Here is a 24,934-nt window from a genome sequence, read left to right as displayed (position 1 = left end):
ATTTGAAAGGCAGAGTTACAAAGAGGAACAGATGGAGAGACAGAGGGAGAGAGGGAGAGAGGGAGAGAGATCTTCCATCCACTGCTTCACTCCCCAAATGGCTGCAATAACCAGGGCTGAGCCAAGCTGAAGCCAGGAGTCAGGAGATTTCTCCAGGTCCCCCATGTAGATACAGGGGCTCAAGCACTTGGTTCATCTTCAGTGGCTTTCCCAGGAACATTAGTAGGGAGCCGGATCAAGAGTGGAAAAGCCAGGACTCAAGCCAGCACCAATATGGGTTGTTGGCATTGCAGGTGGAGGTCTAATCCAGTATACCACAATGCTGACCCTTGACATAATGCATTAAAAAAATAAAAAGAGCCTTAAAGGTATATTGTTGAGCAATTTCACAGAAATAATGCTTTGAATTTTATGTAGGCTTTACTTCCTGAAAACTTTTGATTTTCCAGAGATAAGCCACAATTTTCTGACTGATCCCAGTTGCTCTAGGACCTGATTTTGATCTCATTTGTACTTTCAGATTATATTTAAGAATCAAGCAACTCGACCATATAACATCTACCCTCATGGGATCACTGATGTGAGTCCTTTGCACTCAGGGAAATTGCCAAAAGGTAACTATTCCTATTGATGTTCAACTAACACAATGCAACTGATACAAGTGTCCTAAAATCTAGAGGCGTTGGCATTTCAAGTCAGTATTTTCTCTGAATATAATTTCTAGCTGCCTGCATATTTTTGATAAGCAATCTCTTTTTGGATTTTTAAAGTTTAAGGTTAACATTTTTAACATTTTGCCACATGCACTTCAAATGAAGGAATTATGTATGTACACATATATCATCAAGTTAAGAAAAGAGATTTATTGTCTTCTAGATAGTATAAATCAGTGATAGCAATATTTATGAAAATATACCAAATAATAGGACAGCCAAGCAATTTGTATGATCTATTTATATTAGCTTGCACATATAAGAGGAAATATGTGATACTTGGATTTTTAAATCTGGTTTCTTTAATCTAGCATGATGTTTTCTAATTCCAACATTTTATTGAAAATTTCAAGATTTCATTCTTTTTATGGCTGAGTAATATTTCATCATCTACACACCACATTTTCCTCATTAGGTGACAGACATCTAGGTCAATTACATATCCTTTATTGTGAATTGAGCTGCTGTAAACATAGGAGTGCAGGTACCTCTTTATATGGTGGTTTAACTCGCATTGATATGTTCCTAGGAGTGGGATGGTTGGGTCGTATAGAAGTATTGTTAGAGTTTTGAGGAATCACCTCACCGTTTTCCAAAACTGTTGTACTAACTTACGTCCTCATCAACAGTGCATTGCTGTTCCCTTTTCTCTACAAACTCACCATCATTTGTGATTTTTAAAAAGATTTTTAAAATTGGAAAATCAGATTTACAGCAAGAAGGAGATAAAGATCTTCCATCTGTTGGCTCACTCCATAAGTGTCTGTAATGATTGCAGCTGAACCAATCTGAAGCCAGGAGCCAGGAACTTCTTCTGGGTCTCTCACATGGGTGCAGGGTCCCAAGGCTTTGGGCTGTCCTCTACTGCTTTCCCAGGCCACAAACAAGCACCTGGAAGGGAAGTGGAGCAGCCGAGACATGAACTGACACCTATATGGGATACTGGCACATGCAAGGCAAGGACTTTAGTCAATAGGCTACCACGCTGTGTCCCATTTGTGATTTTTAAATTTTTGGATAATAGCCCTGCAATTTGAGTGAGGTGATAGTTACCTCATTGTGGTTTTTATTTGCTTTGTCCTGGTGGCTAGTGATCTTGAGCATTTTTTTTCATGTGTCTGTAGCCATTTGTACTTCTTTGAAAAATGTCTATTCATATTCTTTGCTCATTTCTTAATTTTGTTGTTTTATTGTTGAGTTTCTTGAGCCCCTTTAATATTCTGCATATCAATCCTTATTCAGACACATAATTTGCAAATATTTTCTCTCATTCTGTCTGTTGTCTCTTCATTTTGTTAATTGTTTCCTTTGCTGTGCAAAAGTTTCTTAGCTTGATGTAGTCCCGTTTGTCTATTTTTGCTTTTTCAATCTACACTTTTGGAGGCTTATGAAACTTTCCTTAAACTTTCCTCTGGCAGTTTGACTGTTTAGGATCTTAGGCTTAGCTCTTTGATCTGTTTTGATTTGTTTGTTTTTGTTTTTTGCCTAAAGTATAAAGCAGGAGTCTTGTCTCTATCTTCTATATTTGGAGATCTGATTTGTTGAAGAGCACTGTTCTTTCTGCTGTGAATGATCTTAGCTCACTTGTCAAAAATTACTTGATTGTGGCTGCATGGGGTTTTTTTCTGGGTTCTCTGTTCTAGTAGTCCACATTTCCAATTTTATGCCAATACCATGCCATTTAAGTGATAACAGTCATGTAATATGACTTGAATTTTGGTGTTGTGATGCTCCCAGCTTTGTTGTTGCAGTTTGAGATTTCTTTAAGATGCTTTTTCATAGTATTTTTGCTTCCATATGAATTCTAGGGTTTTTAAAAATTTTTGTATTGAGTGTCATTGGACTTTTGATGGGAAATGTATTAAATCTAAAAAATGCTTTAGGTAAAATGGGTATTTTGATAACATTAATTTTTCCATTCCATGAACGTGGAATTTGGTGTCTTTTCCCTTTTTATTAATTGTAGAGCTGTTTTACATCTCTAGTTAACTTTATTCAAGGTATTTTTAAAAGATAATTATTTTAATTTTTGATGATTATTTCATAGTTGATTAGGGCACAAGTGTAAAGGGAAGTGGGTGAGACTATTATTTCCACATTCCCTTTTTTTCCTTCTTGCTTATGGGGAAAGGAGGGAAATAAGGGGAGAAGCCACAGCCAGTCTCCTAACGGCCTCCATATCCGGGGATGGGGGACAGACACCCAATGCCATCCCAAGGTCCCCAATGTGGGGCAAGCTTGAGGGCCCTGCTCAAGAGGTTTTGATAGTTCAACAGTTCTGAATTATTGCTGATTTTGCCACTCCAAGCATGATGAAATCTCTCTAGAATCCACTGGTTGACATACTCCACCTTAGAGTCTCCATTTGCCCAGCTATTCACTGTCAATGCTTGACTGGTGTAGTTGAACAATTTGTTCTGTCCTCTGAAGTAGTGCCAGGTGTGCTCTGCAGGCTCCAGTGTATTGCCATGTCCTCCATGTGCACCTGGATATGCCGTCCATTGCTCCATTGAAGCCACGGAGGAGGCCCAGCTCTGACACATGCACTCCATAGTCAGACCATGGAAGCTGCAATTCTCTCCATGGCTGGGGGTTCTGAGTCCAGCAGTTCAGAAACCTCACCTGAGGTGATCCCAGACCTGATTCTTGTGTGTGCTTGCCAGTACAGGATCTGGCACAGTCTGTAACCCAATCAACTTACGCTCATGCTGGTGGTTGCAATTGCTGGGCCATTTCTGACTCCACCCCGTGTTTTATGCAAACCAATGGGTGTTGGAGCCCATCCCAATCCTGCCCACCACACACTTAGCCCTCACGTAAATCAGTGGGAGCTGCAGCCTAGTTGGAGTGACCCACAATCATCCCCATCTGGCCCACCTCTGCCCTGGTTCCCATATGGGCTTGCAATATGTACAGCAGACTGGTCCATTCTGTCCCACATCCCATTCAGCTCTCGTGCATGTCAATGGGCATTGAAGCCTAGTTCAACCCAACCAGCCCCACTATCCAGTCCACACACATGCCGGCAGGTGCCACTCTTTTATTCAAGGTATTTTAAATGTTTTTCAGTTATTGAGAAAGGGATTGTTCTCATGAATTCTTTCTCTGCTGGATCATTGTTATTATATAAGAATGCCAATGATTTTTGTGTTAATTTTGTGTCCTACAACTGTGCTGAGTTCTTCTTATCAGATATAATATTCTATTAACAGATTTTTTGGGTTCTCCTATATTAAAATATTATGTGATCTGCAAATAGGATTAATTTTAACTTGATTTTTTTCCAATTTATATCCTCTTGGGAGTTCTCCATTTTACTTTCTGGCTTTGCCTAAAACTTCCAGAATTATATTTTATAACATAATGAGAGCAGACATTGTCTAGTTCCAGATACTAGTGGAAATGCTTCCAGATTTTCCCCATTGATTACTACATTGTCTGTGGGGCTTGTTTCATGTTGTCTTTATTGTATTGAAGTATATACCTTCTATATCCAATATTTATTTATTTATTTTTTTTAATTTTTATAAAATTTTATTTTGACATTCTTTACATAGTTAATTAGGGTAAGAAGGTTCAAGGGCTACAGGAAAGTGGATAAGACTAGTATGTTTTCCATATTGTTATCTTCATGTTTAAAGGGGGTTATTTAAGGGAGAAGGCCCACCCATCTTCCCACCCTCCCCAGATCCCGGATGTAGGGCATGCGCTGAGGTTCTTGCTCAAGTGGTTTTGATATTGCAACAGTTATGAATCATTGTCAATCTTGCCACTCCAAGCACTATGAGGGCTTTGAAAAATCCACTGATTGACATAGTCCATCATAGCTGAGATGGTTGGTTGACCCGTTCTGTCTTCTCTCTTTTCTTCGTTAGGGTTTTGAGTCCAGCATTTAGATTAGGAAGATCTCCAAAGAAACTTCTTGTATGTGCTAACAAGTACAGGGCCCGGCACCGTCCATCGCTCCAATCAGCTGGTGGTTGCACTTGCTGGGTTGGTTCTGTTTTCACTCCCGACTTCCACTGGAACCAATGGGTGTTGCAGTCCAGCCTAGTTCTGCCCAGCACATACTTGGCCCTCACATAAACCAGCGGGAGCTGCAGCCTAGGTTGGAGCGACCCACAATAACCCCCACCAGGCCCACCCCCTACCCTGGTTTGCCAGTAAGTGTAGCAGTAATCCAGTCTGTCCCACACCCCATTCCACCCCAGCCGCTATCTTAGTTATCTTAGTTTTATGTCCTGTGGAAGTGGTAACCCAAGAGGGATGAGCCCACTACTTCCCTCCCAGGCCTCTCCCACTCCCAGATTCCAGTTGATGCTGCATCTAAGCCCAAACAACCCTCGCCCACTTTAATTTTGTTTGCACCAGTAGGAATAATCCACCCAGCCCGGCTTTTCCCTGATCTGGTCCGCACGAAGCCCACAGGTGTGGTAGCTCTGCCTAGTCTGGTCTGCCCCCATCCCAGCCCATGCTCTCCTGCGGAAGTAGCTGTCCTGCAAAGGAACCCTCCCTTATTCCCCTGCCGGCGCTGCCCACTTCCTTTCTTGTTCTCAGGCTGGTAGGGCACTGCGGTCCCTTCCGGTACAGGCCACCTCACCTCAGCATTCCATAATGTGCACTAGTCTTTGTTGCGACCAACCCTAGGTCGACCCACACTGGTGCCTGGATTTGCCAGTGGATGATGTGGACAGATTCAGCCTGGTCTTGCCCCCACGTCAGCCAATTGTATGCCAGTGGGTAGCTTTCCATGGCCTTTTCTGGGCTGTTTCCTATCATGTTTCTTGCGTTTACCTGCCGGGTCTGTGTCCTGCCAGAGGAGTTGCCCAGGCTCCTCCATCAGAACCTCTCCCAATGCCAGGTTTCACGCTTACCAGTGGGTCCATGAGCCAACCTTACTCAGTCCACCTCCTGTAATAACAGGAACTGTGGCTTTTCCTGACTGGCCTTCCACCCAATCTGGTTCTTGCTGTTGGATGTTCCAGCCCAGCCATGGTTTGTCTATACCCACATATGGCTCACACATGGCTCAGTAGGGGTTTGAGACCCTGCCTAGTCCATCCCACATCTGCCCTGGTCCTCCAGAACACCAGGGGGAGTCGGGGTCCGGCCCGGTTCGGTGCATCCAATCCCAGTCCACACTTGTGCCAAGGGAGACTACAACTGTTTCCAGATCAGAACGCAGCTCCCCTTCCAGGCCATGTGCCTCTTGGTGGGAACCTCAGCCCAGCTAGGGTTGTCCCCTTTGCTCCCCAACTGGGTCTGTTCCCAGCCATAGATCACTTGCCTGCCAATGGATGCTCTGACTCAGCTTGGCACAGCTCCTCACCTGTCCCGACCTCTGCCTTAGACACTGTGGCTTACCGTCCCTGGCTCCAACAGACCAGCAGGTACAAGAACCTAGCTCGGCAAGACCTCTGCTCCCTCCTGGTTTCTAGTTTTACTTGTGGGCTAAGGTTTGTTCAGTCGTGCCTAATCTACTCTGTTCCATTACCAGTTGACACATTGGCCAACTGTTGGAGCTACTTTTGCAGGACAGGCCCCAAGCCCTAGCTTCTGCATGACTGCTATTTGGTGCTCAGAATTATTAGTGACTGAAAGTTTTGCTAAGGAAGAGTTACTGCCTGTTTCAGGTCCAAGAAACACAATGGGTTCAACCTGGAGCGAATTAAGCAGCAACTCAAAGAACCAAATCCCCAGAGCTCCCCAGCCGGGCGGCCAGCAGGCAGAGCCTGGCAGCAAATGGCGCACTGGCTGCCCAGGAACAGCTCACCACATGTGCCCATGGCGGCTGTCCGGGATCCAGGCATGAGACGCCCCGTCCTGAGACCCACCAGCTGCCAGGCGGCTGCTGGAGGTTTAAATAACCCAGGCCCAAGGTCGCGCCCCTCCCAAATCCCATTCACCGCCCCATGAGGGCGGCGGGTGGGTCCCGGGCCTGCCCAGTCCCGGAGGCCTCCCCCTCGGTCTACTCACCCCAAAGGAAGCGGCCCCCGGAACCAGCAGGCCCGGGGACAGCTCAGCACATGGCGGCTGTGCCCATGGCGGCTGTCCGGGATCCAGGCATGAGACGCCCCGTCCTGAGACCCACCAGCTGCCAGGCGGCTGCTGGAGGTTTAAATAACCCAGGCCCAAGGTCACGCCCCTCCCAAATCCCATTCACCGCCCCATGAGGGCGGCGGGTGGGTCCCGGGCCTGCCCAGTCCCGGAGGCCTCCCCCTTGGTCTACTCACCCCAAAGGAAGCGGCCCCCGGAACCAGCAGGCCCGGGGACAGCTCAGCACATGGCGGCTGTGCCCATGGCGGCTGTCCGGGATCCAGGCATGAGACGCCCCGTCCTGAGACCCACCAGCTGCCAGGCGGCTGCTGGAGGTTTAAATAACCCAGGCCCAAGGTCGCGCCCCTCCCAAATCCCATTCACCGCCCCATGAGGGCGGCGGGTGGGTCCCGGGCCTGCCCAGTCCCGGAGGCCTCCCCCTTGGTCTACTCACCCCAAAGGAAGCGGCCCCCGGAACCAGCAGGCCCGGGGACAGCTCAGCACATGGCGGCTGTGCCCATGGCGGCTGTCCGGGATCCAGGCATGAGACGCCCCGTCCTGAGACCCACCACCTATATCCAATATTTAAAAGATTTTTTTGTCATGAAAGAATTTTGAATCTTTTAAAAAATGCTTTCTCTGCATCCATTGAGACAATTGTATGGTTTTTATCCTTCATTTTGAACCCACTTCCAGTGTTGGGAAAAAATGTGTTAATCTTAAATTTAAAATGGGTAAAATTTCAATTTCCAATTGCTGGTAAATCCTTGTCACGTTAACAACATTACTGTTAACAAAGAAAACTTTACAAATTAAATTTAGCAGCGTTTTTTTTTAACAGAGACAACATGTGTACCTTAGCTCTTGTGCATGATAATAGGAAATGGCAAACATAAATAACCTGATTGACTATAGTCAGCATTTGCCTTATATGGTCATATTTTCACATCAGATTCTAATGGGCTGGAGACTTGGCTGCTTTGATTGAGATTCTATTTGTTGCAAGGATGTACCTTCATATTAGGTTACACTCTACTTATGTCTAGATTAGGGTACAGTTTACTATGTCTGAAAATACCTGGGAGCCAAACTTAATATATGTATTAAGCTTCAAGAAAATCTTAATTTAATTTAATATTACCAACATGCAGTTTATTATACTCTAACTGAACTATTTGCTGGTTTGGATGTGGATAGGCATAAAACATTTGAAGGATTTGCCAATTCTGCCAGGAGAAATATTCAAGTATAAATGGAAAGTGACCATAGAAGATGGACCAACTAAATCAGATCCTCGGTGCCTGACAAGATATTATTCTAGTTTCATCAATCCAGACAGAGATCTAGCCTCAGGACTCATTGGTCCTCTCCTCATATGCTACAAAGAATCTGTAGATCAGCGAGGAAATCAGGTATGTTCTTCCTTTTCTAAGTGCTGAATTTGAAGCTGAAAATGGAAGGAGATGCATATGAACCACCATATAATTTCAATCACCTCTCAATGTTTGTGTCTCCCCATAGCCAACAGAAGATAACATAGTCTACACTATAGGTAATTAAGGGAATTAAGCCTGGTCCTGCTCAGCTGCTACTGAATTTAAATTTGTTATAATAAACTTATCTGCTAGATTTTGAGACTGAAAGTTGTTCTATATTACTCATTTTCAGTCTTGGGTTTAGCTTTCTCTAGTTGATCCTGCCTAGTTTCACATTACCACCTATTTCTAGGCGACTGACAGCAGGGAACTGGATGGGAAGTGAATCATCTGAGACACAAACCGGTGACCATATGGCTGGCCCCAGTTCTCTCTATCTCTGTTATTGGATTCCTGCTTTTCTATTTTTTGTAGTTTGGTAGCATTGTGGAAGGGCAATTGCCACATGTTAGTTTAGGAAAGGTATCAGTCATATTTAAATAGCTTCTTTAAGAACTTAATAATTACCAGCATGGTGGCTCAACTGACTAATTCTCCACCTGCCAACACTAGGATCCCATATGGGTGCCAGTTTATGTCCCAGCTGCTCCACTTCTGATCAGCTCCCTATTAATGGCCTAGGAAAGTAGGGTCCTAGGGACCCTGCACCCATGTGGGAAACCCAGAAGAAGCTTCTGGCTTCTGGATTCAGATTAGCCATTGCAGCCATTTGGGCAGTGAACCAGCAGATAGAACATCTCTTTGTCTCTCCGGTCTGTAACTCTGCTTTTAAATAAAAATAAATAAATCTTTCAAAAGAATTGAGACCCTCCCACTTCCAGCTCTGGTATATGCCATAGTAATCCTAAGAATAAATGGAAGTAAGTGTTCATGTCATCACTTCTATCATGGACAACAAGTTCCTACTTTAAGATATATGTAATGTTCCTTTACATTATTATTATTATTATTACTCAGAAAGGGGCAGAGAGAGAGAGAAACATTCCCCATCTGCTGGTCACTAAATGCCTTCAGCAGCATCTGAGATCGCAATCTGGGTTATCAGTTGGGTATTAGGGGCCCCTAGTACTTGAGCTGTCACCTGCCGCCCGTCCCAGGGCACACAGTAACAGGAAATTGAAGTGGGGAGTAGATCAAAACTCAAACCTAGGCTCTCCAACATGAGTTTCAGACATCCCAACCACTTCATCAAATGCCCAACTTTAATTCTTTCAAGATTTATTTATTTTTATTGGAAAATCAGATAGAGAGAAGGAGAGAAAGATTCACTCCCCAAGTGACCACAATAGCTGGAGCTGCACTGATCAGCCTTTGCCATCTCTCTTTGCTGACAACTTTCTCCAGCCTCTGGTAGCCACTGTTTTCTCCTCAGCTTCTATGAGATCAACCTTTTCAGATTTTTCATATAGATAGAATGGTATGTCTTTCTGTTCCTGGTTTATTTCTTTTAATATAATGACATCCAATTCTATCCATGTTTTCACAAATAACAAAATTTCATCTATTTTTTAATAGCTAAAGGGTATTCCACTGTGTATAAATACCAAAGATTATATGTACATTCTTTCTTTTTCAATTGATGAAGATAATATTGGTTGAATTTCTTGGCTAATACTTCTGCGATGAACATGAAAAATATATGTAATTAACAGATGATGTCAGACAAGAGAAATGTCATCCTGTTTTCTGTATTTGATGAGAATCAGAGTTGGTACTTCACAGAGAATATGCAACGCTTTCTCCCTGAGGCACGTGGAGGGCAACCACAAGATCCAGAGTTCCAAGCCTCCAACATTATGCACAGTGAGTTAAACAGCACTTGAGTCCTATCAATATTGGATAAAGAGGAATCAAACACCACCAAACTAATATCCAAGTAGTATAATGAATCCATATGCCATGCAAGAATTATATAGTCTATAATCATAGCAATGCATAATTGTGATCTGACAATGCATACTTAAAAATCCAGTCAAAACTTTTCTTTTAGATATTTACTTGGCTGCTTCCTATTCCCCCATTTCCTTATATATTATTTCTTTCCATCAACCAGTTTATCCTAGGTAATTCATATTAAAACATATTTTCTCCATGAGAATATAATAACATATAAATACATCCATACATTCTATCAGTTTGCTGGGGCTACCATAGCAAAATATCACTGTGCCAAAAGATGTATCATCTCACAATTGTGGAAGCTAGAAGTCTGAGATCAAAGTGTTAGAAAGCTTGGTTTCTTCTAAGACCTCTGTCCTTGGCTTGTAGGTGGCTATACTTTCCCTGCATCTTCACATGGCTTCCCCTCTGTATGTTTCTGCATACTCATGTTAATGTTCACAAATGTGATAGAAATTTTCAATTTCACTTTACTTTAGAGTAATGCAAAAATATAATATTATGACATAACACTATACCTATCAGACTCACAAAATTACAAGAACATTAATACTAGTGGCCTTATGTGTAAAACATTCTCATACAATACTAGTGGATAACTGTATAGTCTTTTAAATATCAGCATGGTATATCATGGAACAAAGCTGGAGACCAAGAAGTCAAAATACCCCAGAAGATATGCAAATACTTGGAGCCTGAATAATATGCTGCCAAATGAACAGTGGCTTATAGAACAAATCAAAGGGGTTGAGAATAGGATAATAAGGGTTTTGAGAGATATGTGTTTGCTTTGTTATTTGTGTTTTTAAAGTGATAGGATTGGGGTTTATTTTGTAGATGGATTCCACAAGCAATAGAAAAATTAAAGAAGGAATAAAGATGAAGGGATGTATGAGATTTGTTTAAAGAAGGAATTCATAGAATTTAGAACTGATTAGGTATGTTGAGTAAGAACTCAACTGTGACTATTAGTTTTCTGACTTTGGTAACTAAGAGTGGCTTGTGCCACTTATTGAATTGACAAGGTGAAAAATAGAGAAGAAGCCAATTTGGGAGATGGAATAAGGAGTTCATTTGCTGGCACAGTGAATTTGGTGAGGTTGAGTTTTAACAGCAATCAACAATAGAAAATGAATCTGCTTGATACTGAAGAGTAACTAGAAAGATGGGAGGAAAATTAAGAAAGGTGTCTTTGTCACTATGTAAGAGGAGAATATCAATAAGGAACTCTGATTGTCAAATAGCACTTTGATAACATTTTTGTCGTTAACTTACCAGATGTGGAAGTTCACAACACTTAAATCCTTACAAGGAAACTGGATAACATATAGGCAGTTTGAGGGTGACCTTACTTGTGAAACAAAGATGATTAGACTAAAACCTTATCTGAAACCACAAAAATATTAACCAAAATAACAGTAATAAGTTAAACTATTAAACTTAAGAATGTTCATTGAAAGATACTATTATGAATGGATGCTGTGGCACAATGGATTAAACCACTATTTAAAATGTCTGAGGTCCATTTCCATTCATGTTCCTGGCGCTGGACACCCAAGAAAGTAGCAGGCATCCTCGTAGGACACCTAGATGGAGCTCCTGGTTCCTACCTTTAGCCTATCCCAGACCTGGCAGTTCTGTGCATTTGAGTCATAAACCACCCAATATAGATTTTTTATCTCTCTGTCACTCTGCCTTTAAAGTAAATAAAATAAACCTTTAAAAATTTTTTTAAAACCTAATAATTAAGCAAAAATAACCCACATAATGGGGAGAAGATGTTGTCAATACATTTACCATGCAAAGAATTTATATTCTGAATATATAAAATATTCCTACAAGTCAGTATAAAAAGACAACAGAAAAAAAGGACAAAGCACATGAGAAACACTTTGCAAGATATGAAACCTAAATCATATGAAAAGGGTTTGGCCACACACTATCAACTAATGTAGAACAAAATATTGATAGAATGAGGGACAAAATCATGTGATCATCACAATAGATGTAGAAAAGGCATTCAACAAAATTCAACACTTTATATGATAAAAAATTATCTAGGGAATCAAGATGAAAGAACAGGGTAAAGACACATTTAAACGGATGGAGAAACATTAGCCAGTGTGAAGCAGAGAGGGCACATTCTAGGAATCAGAAGATGAACAGTGGTAGAGAGGTACCTGGAGACTGACAGACACAGGAAAGCAGCGGACACAACGGTGTGGTGTTGCAGTGACTGACACCCCAGCAGCATTCAGCTAATAGGGATCTGAACTGCACCTGCAGCCAGAACTCCACCAGCAACCAGGTGGGAAGGGACTTTGACTGGGAGCATGGGAGGTGAACCCATTCAAAGAACTGTTTGTCCTGCTGGTCTGTTTGATTTGACCAGGAGCAGAGATAGAGTGGCAGATCCCAGATGGGCAGTGTGGGAACAGGGTGGATTTCACAGCCCAGTCCACCTCCTAGAGCCAAATCAGGCGCCATTTGGTTTAAGGAGGCAAGGCCTATGGGGCAGGACTGCACATGCACTGAGCTGGGAGTGAATTCATTTCTGGCTCAGTGAAGTGCAACAACGTGGCATCCTACAGGTTCCACCCAAGATGGATCCAGGTAGCCCTTAGACCTGACAGCCAGCAGATCAAGAACTTCACTAGTGGCACATCAGGTGCAATTTTGTACGGTGTGCCAAGGAAGTTAAGACTGCAAGGGACAACAGTGAGCTGCACATGCGCTGAGCTGGGAGCGACTCAACTAGTGCATTGCAGTGGTCCTACAGGAAAATAATACCGACTATGGCATTGTATGGGTCAAAATAGTTCCATGTGTCCCCCAGACATAACACCTGACAGGTTGCGGCAAGATTACCAACAACAACAACAACCTAGCTATATAGGACACATGGTGTCTACCTAATTCCAGGACCTGCTCCAACCAGTAGTGGGAGAAAGGTTGCACAAACAACCGTGCAGCCTCAGCACGGCATCACAGAAAGTGGAGAGTGGTGAGCCAGGAGCTGGGGCTATGGAGACCATGGTAGAAATCTAACATAAGAACCCAGACCTGGAACTCACTGGAGAGAGTGGCACAAGTGACTGCAAACAAAGAGCCCTGACCAACCACAGTAAGTAAAATCAAATTGCAGACCTGCGGGTGACACAGCTTGGAAACCTGCCCCAAGGAGAAGACTCTGCTAACCAGAAGTACAATGACCAAGAGCAAAAGAAGAGACAGAGGCACAATGAATACTACTGAAGACTCCCCTGCAAAGGAGCAAAACCCTTTGCCAACTTCAGAGTTCACTAAGGAAGACATTGAGAAAATGGGGGATACAGAATTCAAAACACTTGTTATAAAGCTTCTTATCAACAACGACGAGCACGTAAAGCAGGCATTCAAGGAATTCAAGGAATATGTCACACTGGAAATGAATCAGATGAAAGCTGATATATCAGAAATTAAGAATACAGCGGAGCAAACTAAAAGTACAGTGCATGATTTTGCACTCCCTAAGTAATATTATTTTGCCCATTTGTGTTTCAATGATAAATTGTCACAAATATCAAAGCTTTATAAGTAATAGTATTTGGAAGAGTAACTCTTTGAATCATAACCCTTTTCCTTTTTCTTTTTTGGCCTTTTCTAATCTTTTGATCTTTTGTTTAGAATTTACGATCAGCTGACAAATTTAAAAAGCAAATAAAAAAGTATCTTTGGTGGGAGGCTTTTGATTGCTAATTCAGTCTATATACAAGTAGAGATCTCAGATTTTCTATTTCTTTGTGATTTAATCCTGATAGGTTGCATATTGCTGGGAAGTTTCCATTTCTTTTAGGGCATCATGTTTGGGCGTCTACATGTTCACAGTCTCTGATGGTTCTTCTGATTTCTGTGATCTTGGTTAAATGTTTCATCTTAAAATTTTGCTTTATCTGAGCCTTGTCGAGTTTTCTTTAGCTTGTCTAGGTACTTGTCCATTTTATTTTTTCCTTTCAAAAACACAACTACCTTTAAAATATTGTTTCTATTTTCTATTTTATTATTACTGTAATCTTTCTTATTCCTTCTTGCTGATAAATTTGGAATTGTTTTGTCCTTTTTAAAGTGCCTTGAGATTAAAATTTGCTTACTTGAGGCTCTTCTTTTCTCTTAATGTAATCATTTATTTCTGCATACTTCTCTCTTATAACTGCTTTAGCTCTACTCCCAAGTTCTGCTATATAATGTTTTAATTTTCACTTGTCCTGAGATATATTTTTTGTTTTTTCTTGTTTAGCCAAAAGTTGTTCATGAGCTAGATAAGGGAAAAGCCAGGCTAGGCTGACTGTTCTGACTGATGCAAGCAAAAATTAGAGTGAGTGAGGGTTGGTTGGGCCTTGCTGCAGCATCAGCTGGCAGGGGCTGGCACTGGACGCTAAATCTGTCAAGTTAAATTCCAGAACCACATGGAGAGTGCATAATCTGGGAGTGGGAGTGGCCTGGGGGGAAATAGTGAACTCCTCCCTCTTGGGTTACCACTCCCACTGCAGAGCAGGGGTCAGAGGTGGCTAGACAAAAGGGCAACCAACAGCATGTGTGTGGCCTGGATAGTGAGCTGGTTATGTTGAACTAGGCTTCAATGACCAAAGACATGTATGAGAGCCAAATGGGATGTGGGACGGCCTGGACTCGTCTGCAGCACATATTGGCAAGCATGGGAACCAAGGCAGGGGGCAGGCCTGGTGGGGGTTATGGGGTGGGTCACTCTGACTAGGCTGCAGCTCCCACTGGTTTATGTGAGGGCTGAATGTGTGCTGGACAGAATCAGGCTGGACTGCAACACCCATTGGTTCCAGTGGAAGACAGGGATGGAAACAGAACCGATCCGGCAATTGCAACCACCAGCTGATTACAGCGGTGGACTGTACCAGGCCCTGTACTTGCTAGTACACACAAGAATCTGGCCTGGAATCACCTCAGACAAAGTTTCTTTGGGGATCCCCCAGTCGAACTGCCAGATTCAGAACCCATGATCTGCCATGAAGTGCAAGTGCCAGAGCCGAGCCTCCTCAGCGGCTCAGATGGAGCAGTGGAGAGCATAACCAGGTGCACATGGAGGATACGGCAGTCCATCGGAACCTGCAGAGGACACCTGGCACCACAACAGAGGACAGAACAAATCAATCAACTATCCCAGCCATATGTTGGCAGTGAAAAACTGGGCAAACGGAGATGTACTATGTCAATCAGTGGATTCTTCAACGACCTCATTGTGCTTAGAGTGGTGAGATTGGCAGCAATTCAGAACTGTTGAACTCTCAAAACCAGTTGAGCAGTGCCCTTGGAGCAGGCCCCATATCAGGGACCTAAGATCTATGGAACTGTACCATAATGATAATAATAAAACGTCTAGTAAAGTATGAATGGGAGAAGTATATCTCAACACAGTAAATGTTAGTGCTTCACAGCTAACAGTATATCCAATGGCAAAAAGCCCCCAAGATTTTCCACTAACATCAAGAACAAAATTAGAAGCCCAAGATTTCAAGCTCTAGTCAACGTGACACTGGCCAGAGCAATTTCATAAGAAGAATAAATGAAAGAATCCAAATAAGAAAGGAGGAAATTCTATGACTGATGTCATGATCTCGTATATGGAAACCCTTCCCATCCAAATATTTTCAGAATAAACAAGTTTAGTAAATGTGCAGAGTACAAAATGAGCTTGCAAAATCTACACCAACAGTGCAATATCCAAAAAAGCAACACAGAAACCAATGTTTATTTTTTGTGTGCTTATTTTTGTTGGAAAGGCAGATTTACAGAGATAGGAAAAGACAGATATTCCATCCACTTGTTCACTCCTCAAATGGCCACGATGACCAGAGCTGAGCCGATCCAAAGCTAGGAGCCAGGAGCTTCCGGGTCTCCCATGTGGGTGCTGGGACTCAATGCTTTGGTCCATGCTCCACTGCTTTCCCAGGCCACAAGCAAAGAGCTGGATTGGAAGTAGAGTAGCCAGGACGTGAACCTGAGCCCATGTAGGATGCCAGCATCATAGGTGGAGGCCTAGTGTACTATGTAACAGAGTCAGTCCCAGGAAACAATCTTAATAGCAAAAATACTTAGGAGTAAATTTAACCAAAAAGGTAAAAGATCTGTACCTTACTGTGGGATTTGCGGCAAACTGATCAAGTATTAACAATGTACTTTTAGGAAGGTATAAAGCTATCTCTTCTTGGGTACAAGATAATACTTATATTATTTAATAACATAATTATGGCAATCACAACTCAAAACAATTATTCTGGGATACTGCTAACCCTCTTGCTTTCCTTTTCTTGTGCAGGCATCAATGGCTATGTCTTTGCCAGTCTACAGTTGTCAGTTTGCTTGCACGAGGTGGCATACTGGTACATTCTAAGTGTAGGAGCACAGACTGACTTCCTATCTATATTCTTCTCTGGATATACATTCAAACACAAGATGGTCTATGAAGATACGCTTACCCTATTCCCATTCTCAGGAGAAACTGTTTTCATGTCAATGGAAAACCCAGGTTAGTTACATTATTCATTTACTAATATCTGTGATTGCTTCAGTAGCCATTCATATGCTCTCATCTATGATCACTATGATCATCTATACATGATATATCTTTTAAAAATATGGATTCCTTGAAGATTTCCCTTTGGTTTTCAGCACTTGGAATATAATGTGTTTAAGCATGGATATTGTGTGTGTGTGTTTTGTTTAACGTTCTCTACTATCAGTCTGTGGTTTGTTGTTTCATTCATTTGGAGCCATATCTGTCATTCAGCTTTTCAGATATTTCTTCTTAAACTGTTTCTATTTCTTGTCCCTGCCTGAGATTTCAATAATATATATGTTATGCTGTTTAATATTGAGTATGCTGTAATGGCTGTTTATTATTTTTTTTTCTTTCTCACCATTTTCCCACTTTTTTCTGTTTGCTTAGCTTCTTTTTAAAATATTTGTTTCTTTTGGAAAGGTAGATTTACAGAGAGGAGGAGACAAAAAGAGAAAAATCTTCCATCCATTGATTCACTCCCCAAGTGGCTGCAACAGATGAGGCTGAGACAATCAGAAACCAGGAGCCACCTCCATGTCTCCCACGAGGGTGCAGGGTCTCAAGGCTTTGGACTTTCCCCTACTGCTTTTCCAAGCCAGAAGCAGCTAGCTGGATGGAAAGTGGAGCAGCTGGGACATGAACTGGTGCCCATTTGAGATGGTTTGAGGTGAAGGATTAGCCAGCTGAGCCATTGTGCTAGCCCCTGATTTTTTAACTTCTATTGACCTATTTCCACTTGAATAATTCCTTGATGCTTTGTGTTGGGTGAACTGACAAATTCATATATGAAATATACAATGTATCTTTTTTCCTTCTATATTGTAGTGTCTTGTTCCTTTTTGCTACTATTTATCACCAAGGCGAGTTCCTTCTAAATAAACTTCATAAAATATTTAGTTCCTAGCTAGCAGGAATTCTTTTCTATTTTTCAGACTTGACTTCTCAGTTCATCAAGATCAAAGTTATAGACTTATTTACATAATCCATTTCCTCAGCTTTGCCACTTACAAAACTGACTTATATTTCAAAAGCTGCATGTGAATATGATTATTTGTTTAGGTTCCATTTTTTTCTATCTCTTCATATTTGTATTGGAAAGGGTTCAACAAAGTCACTGATATACTTCACCATGATGGAGCTGTCTATTATTCTTCATTGCCTTCATAACTGAGCTCATCCTGTTCATGTCAGAAATGAACATTTCTGGTCCAGCTGCGTGGCCTAGCGGCTAATGTCCTCGCCTTGAACGCTCCGGGATCCCATATGGGCGCCGGTTCTAATCCCGGCAACTCCACTTCCCATCCAGCCCCCTGCTTGTGGCCCGGGAAAGCAGTGGAGGACGGCCCAAAGCCTTGGGACACTGCACCCGTGTGGGAGACCTGGAAGAAGTTCCTGGCTCCTGGCTTCGGATGGGCATATCATCGGCCATTGTGGTCACTTGGGATGGAGGATGGATGGAGGATCTTCCTCTCTGTCTCTCCTCCTTTCTGTATATCTGACTTAACAATAAATAAATAAATGAAATTTAAAAAAATAAAAAAGAAATGAGCATTTCTTTCACCAATGTAAATCCACTGTGTCAGGTAGATTCTAGATTATGTACTTACTTATCCTGCAAAATTGTTACAGTGAATGCTACATACAGTGTTATGTGATCGCAATGCATCATGTGATGGCATAGAATATTAATCTCATTTAGAAATTTAGCAACTCATAGGTCTTACTTGCTCAAAAGCTGGAAAATGCTACAGAGAGAATTTAAACCCAGGAAATCTGACTCTAGAACCTGTTCTAGTATGTCATGCAGTAATAATATCTAGTCTTTATTTTTTAATTTTTTTTAAAGATTTACTTATTTATTGGAAAGTCAGATATACAGAGAAGAGGAGAGACAGAGAGGAAGATCTTCCATCCAATGATTCACTCCCCAAGTGAGCACAATGGCCTATGCTATGCCCATCCGAAGCCAGGAGCCAGGAACTTCTTCCAGGTCTTCCACACGGGTGCAGGGGCCCAAGGCTTTGGGCTGTCCTCCACTGCTTTCCCAGGCCACAAGCAGGGAGCTGGATGGGAAGTGAGGCCGCCAGGATTAGAACCGGCGCCCATATGGGATCCTGGTGGGTTCAAGGCGAGGACTTTAGCAGCTAGGCCATGGCACCGGGCCCAATATCTAGTCTTTATAAAAACCTCCCTGAATTAAGTTACTGTCATCATCAGAGAATGATATGTGGAGAGTCTCAAGACCTTGCACTATTATTAGAATTTCTCCATCCTTATCTCAATAAGGGATTTTTAATCATAGTTTTGGAGTTTTTTTCTTTTGGGGTGTTTTGGTTGTGTGTGTGTGTGTGTGTGTGTTGTTATTGTTCTTCCTTTTTCCCTTTTGGGGGGGGGTTGTCACAAACAGACATAGTATAACACTAGTGTAAAAACCAGCTTAACTGCCATTGTTAAACTGTTACATGTGTCAGGGATTTAGCTCCATAACTTGTTAGTGTTGTTTTATTTATGTTTGAATGGGAGAGAGCCCTGAACACAGAACCTTATTGCAACTTGGGTTATGAGTAAAGCAGTCATATTCTCTCTCCTTTTCAGGTCTGTGGGTTATAGGGTGCCACAACTCCGACTTTCGGAATAGAGGCATGACAGCCTTACTAAGGGTTTATAGTTGTGACAGCAACACTGGTGATTATGACGAGGACGAAGATACTGAAACACACTTCATAGAGGAATACAATGGCATTGAACCCAGAAGCTTCTCCCAGAATTCAAGGCGTCCTGGAACCAAGCAAAAGCAATTCACAGCCACCACAAATCCACAAAAAGATGTAGATAATATTGACTATCCATCTGAACAGAAAACACAGATGGCTAAAGTGCAAAATGTCTCCTCCAGTGATCTGTTGATGCTCTTGGGACAAAGTTCAACCCCACATGGATTATCCTTAGCAGAAGACCAAGAATCCATATATGAGGCTGTTCCTGATGCTCATTCACTTGGAGTGTTAGATAATGATGAAAAGCCATATAAAGAGTTCTATCTCAGGCCAGAACTCCATCCCAGTGGGGGCCCAGCATTTACACCTGGAACAGGACTCCAGTTAAGACTACATGAGAATTTGGAGACAACCACACTAGTAGAATTTAATGAGCTTCATCTAAAAGCTTCTAGCTCGTCACATACTGTAATGACTCCACCAACAATTACATCAGATGACTTAGCAGGAAATAAAAAGACAGGTTCCTTAGAACCCCCAAATATGCCAGTTGCTTTTGGTAATCATTTGGGCAACAGTGTATCTGATAAAAAATCACCCATCCTTATTAAGCCTAGTATGCCTTTGAATTTGAAAAATAGAAATGATTCCATGGTTTTAGAGGTAGACTTAATGAATAATCAAGAAACTTCACTGGGAAAAAATGCATCATCAATAGAGAACAAGAAGTTATTTAAAGGGAAAAAAGCTCATGAATCTGCTTCACTGGTCAGTGATAACACTTCCTTCAAGATTCATACCACTTTGTTTAAAAAAACTGAATCATCTAACAACTCCACAACTAATGGAGAGACTCACATTGATAGCCCAGAATTACTGATTGAGAATAGCACATCAGTCCAGCAAAACATTATACTAAAAAATGACACTGAGTTTCAAAAAGTGACATCTTTGATTTATGGTGATATATTTGTGGATAAAAATGCTACAGCTTTAAGACTAAATCATATGTTAAATAAAATTACTTCATCAAAAAATGCTGAAATGGTTCACCAAAAATACACAATGAATGACACTAAGAATTTTTTTAAAAACCTTCTCTTACTGAGCATTAGCCAAAAATTAGGCCTAGATGATACCAGATCATTAAATGATTCAACACATGAAGCAGAAATTCAGATCACCCGTTTTTCAAAAAGAAAGGAAGAAGAGGAAACCTACTTAAAAGGCTTGGGAAGTCAAACCAGGCAAATGGTAGATCAATATGTCAACAGCCTAAGAATGTTTCCTAATCTAAGTCTACAGAATTCTATTGCTGAACATGGTAAACAGACATTGAAACAATTTGGACTTTCACTAGAAGAAACAAAACTTCAAAATGGAATAATTGTGGAGGACACCTCAACCCGACAGTCTGAGAACACGAAATATTTCACCCAAATGGACTGCTGTGAAGAGGAGAAAAGGGTTGGTATTCAGTCTCCCTTATCAGATGGTCCAATGAAGTGTCATAACATCCAAAGAAGTGATTCTGGATTACTATTAAAGGTGATTTGGCTTCCTGGGACAAGTGCCACAAACTCAGCCATGTACAAGAAGTTTGATAATACAGTGCCCTTGCAGCCAGGCTTACCCGAGTTAGCAATATCGAGTTGGTTTTTTAAAGTTCCTATTCATCAGAAGGAACTTTTCCCTAAAGTAACTAGCAGTGGATCTCCTGGTCACCTATATCATGTGGAACAGATCATTCAGAAAACAAAGGGAGTTGTTAAGTGGAATAAGACAGAGCTGGAAAAGTGCTCTTTCTGAATGAGATGGGGAAACATCTGAAAAGACATACTCCAAGCTGCTGATCCCTCTTGATTGGGACAGCCAATATGTTACTCGGAAAACAAAATAAGGCTGGAAATCCCCCAGAGAAGTCGCCAAAGACACAGGTTTTCAGACAAAGGACAATAATAATTATGCAATAGCAACAATAAATGAGGGACAAGATAGGCCCCTAAAAGAAGCCAGTTGGGCGAAGCAAAAAAAAAAAAAAAAAAACCTCTGGAAGATTATGCTCTCAAACTCTACCAAAAAGTGAAATAATCTTTATTATTTTACAGTCCCAGCAAGAAGAAATTGACTATGATGATACTATCTCATCTGAAATGAAGAGGGAAGATTTTTACATTTATGGTGAGGATGAAAAGCTGGGTCCCCGCAGCTTTGAAAAGAGAACGCGACACTATTTTATCGCTGCAGTGGAACGGCTTTGGGACTATGGAATGGGTACATCCCCTCATGCTGTAAGAAACAGGTATGATTATTTATCTTTTGACTTAGTGGATGCTTAAATGGTAGGAAAGATAACCGATGTGCAGCAATAAAATTGTAGTGGACACTGAGAACCACATAGCAGTGAGGAGTAAATGGGAGGTTAGGTGATGATGACAATGAGCAAGTGTGGTAAATGCAAACGGAATGAGTCTTACTCTGGTGGTATGGAGAGGAAAGGGGTTTGCAAGGGGGTGGAAGAGTCAGGATCATGAAGATGCTGTGGAGATCAGGAAAAGAGTCAGTTTCATCTACCAATCTGTTGGCATTATAGAAGTACTCCCTGAGCCTTCAGCAAGGAAAAAGTGAAATGTGTGAATAAAGAATTGAGGATGCAGGAGCAGAGGCAGGTTGGGCAGGGAAAGAGACAGCACAGAAAAATTTGCAAGATAAACACAAAGACAGTTATTCAGTTGACAGATATTTATGGAATACTATATGTTGGAAATAGCTGTAGACATTGGAGTAGAGCAAATAAGAGTTTATATTCTACCGGGTACAGCAAGAGATTAGTGTAAAGATAAGAGAATATCATTGGTACTATTCTTAAGATGGACTAGGATAATACAGTGGAAAGTAATTGATGATCATATAAATTCTGCTTGTGGAGTGGAGACCTAAATGATGCTAAGAGGACGACTGATGAAATTCTGAGTGAAGATGTTTCCAAATAGACAGGGTCAAAAAATGCAAAAACAGGCCCTGAGAATGGGACAAGTTTAGCATGTTTGAGGAACCAAGCAAGGACAAGCATGAAGGGAGTACAGGGAGGAATTCAGGCAGGCAGGGAGTTGTGGGAGCTAAGATGGTAGAGAGGAGCAGCAATCAGATAATGCTGGTCCTAGAGAAGAGTATACCTCCTTAATTACTTGTCACTTTCTCACCTTACTTTCTACCATTATGTGCCTTTATTGCTACAGAAACGCCAGAGAATAATTATACAGTCAACCGACCTTCCTGCTCTTGACTTTCTATGTTACATTTTCCAATTTTTCCTTGACTCTCCAACACTTTCCCAGCTATTCTCCAACACCTATTCACACCTTTACCTCATGCTGTGCAGTGAACCCACAGACTCTGGTACCTGACATTTGCGTTAAAGTGGATGCAGCTGTAGATCATTACACTGAAATAAGCCAAATACCAACAAGATAAACATCACATTTTCTACAAAAATAGCAATAAAGCCACACCTTAAGTATATGAGTGAAATTGATATCTTTGGATTTGATTATTGTTTGTAGACCTTGTCTAGATTCCTGTGGAATAGTGGTCTTTCTAGTTTTCACATTTTGAACTCTTTAGTGGAACATTAAGCTTGTGATTATAAAGTGAATTAAGAAATAATGTTATCACAAAAAATTTTTTGAAGGAATGAGGGATGGCGTGAGCTACTGTAATTTTAGAGTTGTATCCATAAACTAATTGAAACCTGTTCTCTTTATATTAATAAAAATTAGTAAATAAAGGAGTCCATGGACTATACCCTAGGGCTGCCTTACATTTAAAGTATTTTCTAAGTTCTGTATTCATCCAACATTCAACAAATATTCTCAACTTCTGAGAATGCAAGAGTGAACAAAGCAGGCAAAATCAAATTCCCCTGCTTTTATGGAACTTACAGTAGCTAATAAGGATGGAGCCCTCTAACTATGCAAAATTCTTCTTAGACATCAAGTCAACAAAGTACATTAAAAAACTGACCATTTTCTTTGATAAGCCTTTTGTATTACCTGAATACGATCTAAATATAGATTATCTTCATCTGAATCTCTTGTGAATGAACTCTGGATCTCTGTTTCCCATCTTAACTCACAAAGATATCTCATATGTTCAAAACAATGAATCCCAACCTACTCCTCCTGTGTGATTCTCCATTTCAGTGAAATGCATTGGCTCAAACTAGGAACATGGAAGTTACCTTAAAGGAATTACATTCCTGTTTTCTCCTTCCTGCCCCATTATACTTGCAGTTTATCATCAATTCTATTAAATCTATCCCAAATACAAGGAAGGAAAGGTTGTAAAGCATTTATACACATTTGGTCCATCAAGATGCTGCTTTTCCTCTGCTTCTTCTCCAGTGTTCAGGGGGGCAGTGCCCTTCAGTTCAAGAAGGTAGTTTTCCAGGAATTTACCGATGGTTCCTTCACTCAGTCCTTATATCGTGGAGAATTAAATGAACACTTAGGAATCTTGGGACCATATATAAGAGCAGAAGTTGAAGACAATATTGTGGTGAGTTAAGGATCATATAATCGTAAGAAAACTGTAATATATTCATTTTATTTCTGATTATAAAATAATCTATAATTTTGTTGTGTATCCTTTCTTCTATGTATTTTCTCATGTTCTAAAAATGATACCAATTATAATTTTGCATCTTATTTTTCACAACATAGTATGCCATGCACAATGCTTGTGTCATTCAAAATGCTTCCTATTATTTTGAAATGGCTATATAATAATATGAATTCACAAAACCATGGTTTACTTAACCATTTTTTTCACTACATTAATAAGGCTTTAATAACAATCCTTTTCCTAGGATAAAATACTCAGAATGAAAGATGCATGAATGTCCTCTTTCTCTTATGAATTATCTATCAATATTCTTTGTAAATTTATCTCTTTTAGAGTAGAATACTCTTCTAATGAGTGATATAGCCTTATATAGTAAAAATGAACCATTGATAATTTTAGTGAAATGTTTTTCCAGGTTTATTGTCTTTCAGTGTTCTATGGGATGGTTTTTGCAATATGGTTGGTTTAAATTCTTAATTAGTAGCCCATGAATCTTTTCTTTTTACTTCAGAGTTGTTTGTAAATGCTTCAGTCTTTCTCCTTTGCAACCTTGAGTTCATGTCTTAAATTTAGAATTCAGAACTCCTGAGCCAGCCTTGTGGCACAACTACTTAGGCAACACCGACACTCAGGCCAGCTACCTGCTAATGTACCTGAGAAGACAGCAAAAGATGGCCAGTGCTTGAGCCACACAGATAAATGAGCAGGATAAAATTCCTGGTTGCTAGCTTCAGCCTAGTCTAGTTATGGCTGATACAGGCATTTGGGAGAGTGAACCAACAAATGGAAGGAATCTCCCTTTCCTCTCCCTCTTCATCTCCCTATGTCACTCTATCTTTGAAAAATTTTTTAAGAATTCCTGTATAGACCTTTATGTTTGACTTCTAACAGCTGCCATCCACTGTACTACTTTCTCCATGGTATTAAAAATGCAAATAA

At 41.1% G+C, this 24,934-nt stretch overlaps 1 protein-coding gene across 1 annotated transcript in view; it reads left to right on the top strand.

The window, feature by feature from the left end:
- Positions 1-24,934, top strand: part of F8 (coagulation factor VIII) — a 107,213-nt gene that overhangs the window by 48,197 nt on the left and 34,082 nt on the right. The window contains 9 exon segments of the mRNA XM_040974685.1: positions 521-614; positions 7,947-8,161; positions 9,838-9,988; positions 16,413-16,622; positions 19,251-21,149; positions 21,152-21,187; positions 21,190-21,425; positions 21,427-21,674; positions 23,776-23,929. Coding sequence (XP_040830619.1) covers positions 521-614; positions 7,947-8,161; positions 9,838-9,988; positions 16,413-16,622; positions 19,251-21,149; positions 21,152-21,187; positions 21,190-21,425; positions 21,427-21,674; positions 23,776-23,929 — 3,243 coding nt within the window.

Source organism: Ochotona curzoniae, unplaced genomic scaffold, assembly GCF_017591425.1.
Source record: "Ochotona curzoniae isolate NIBS_2020 unplaced genomic scaffold, NIBS_Ocur_1.0 contig_2469, whole genome shotgun sequence".
NCBI classification, from domain to species: domain Eukaryota; kingdom Metazoa; phylum Chordata; class Mammalia; order Lagomorpha; family Ochotonidae; genus Ochotona; species Ochotona curzoniae.
This window is presented reverse-complemented; position numbering and strand designations above follow the sequence as displayed.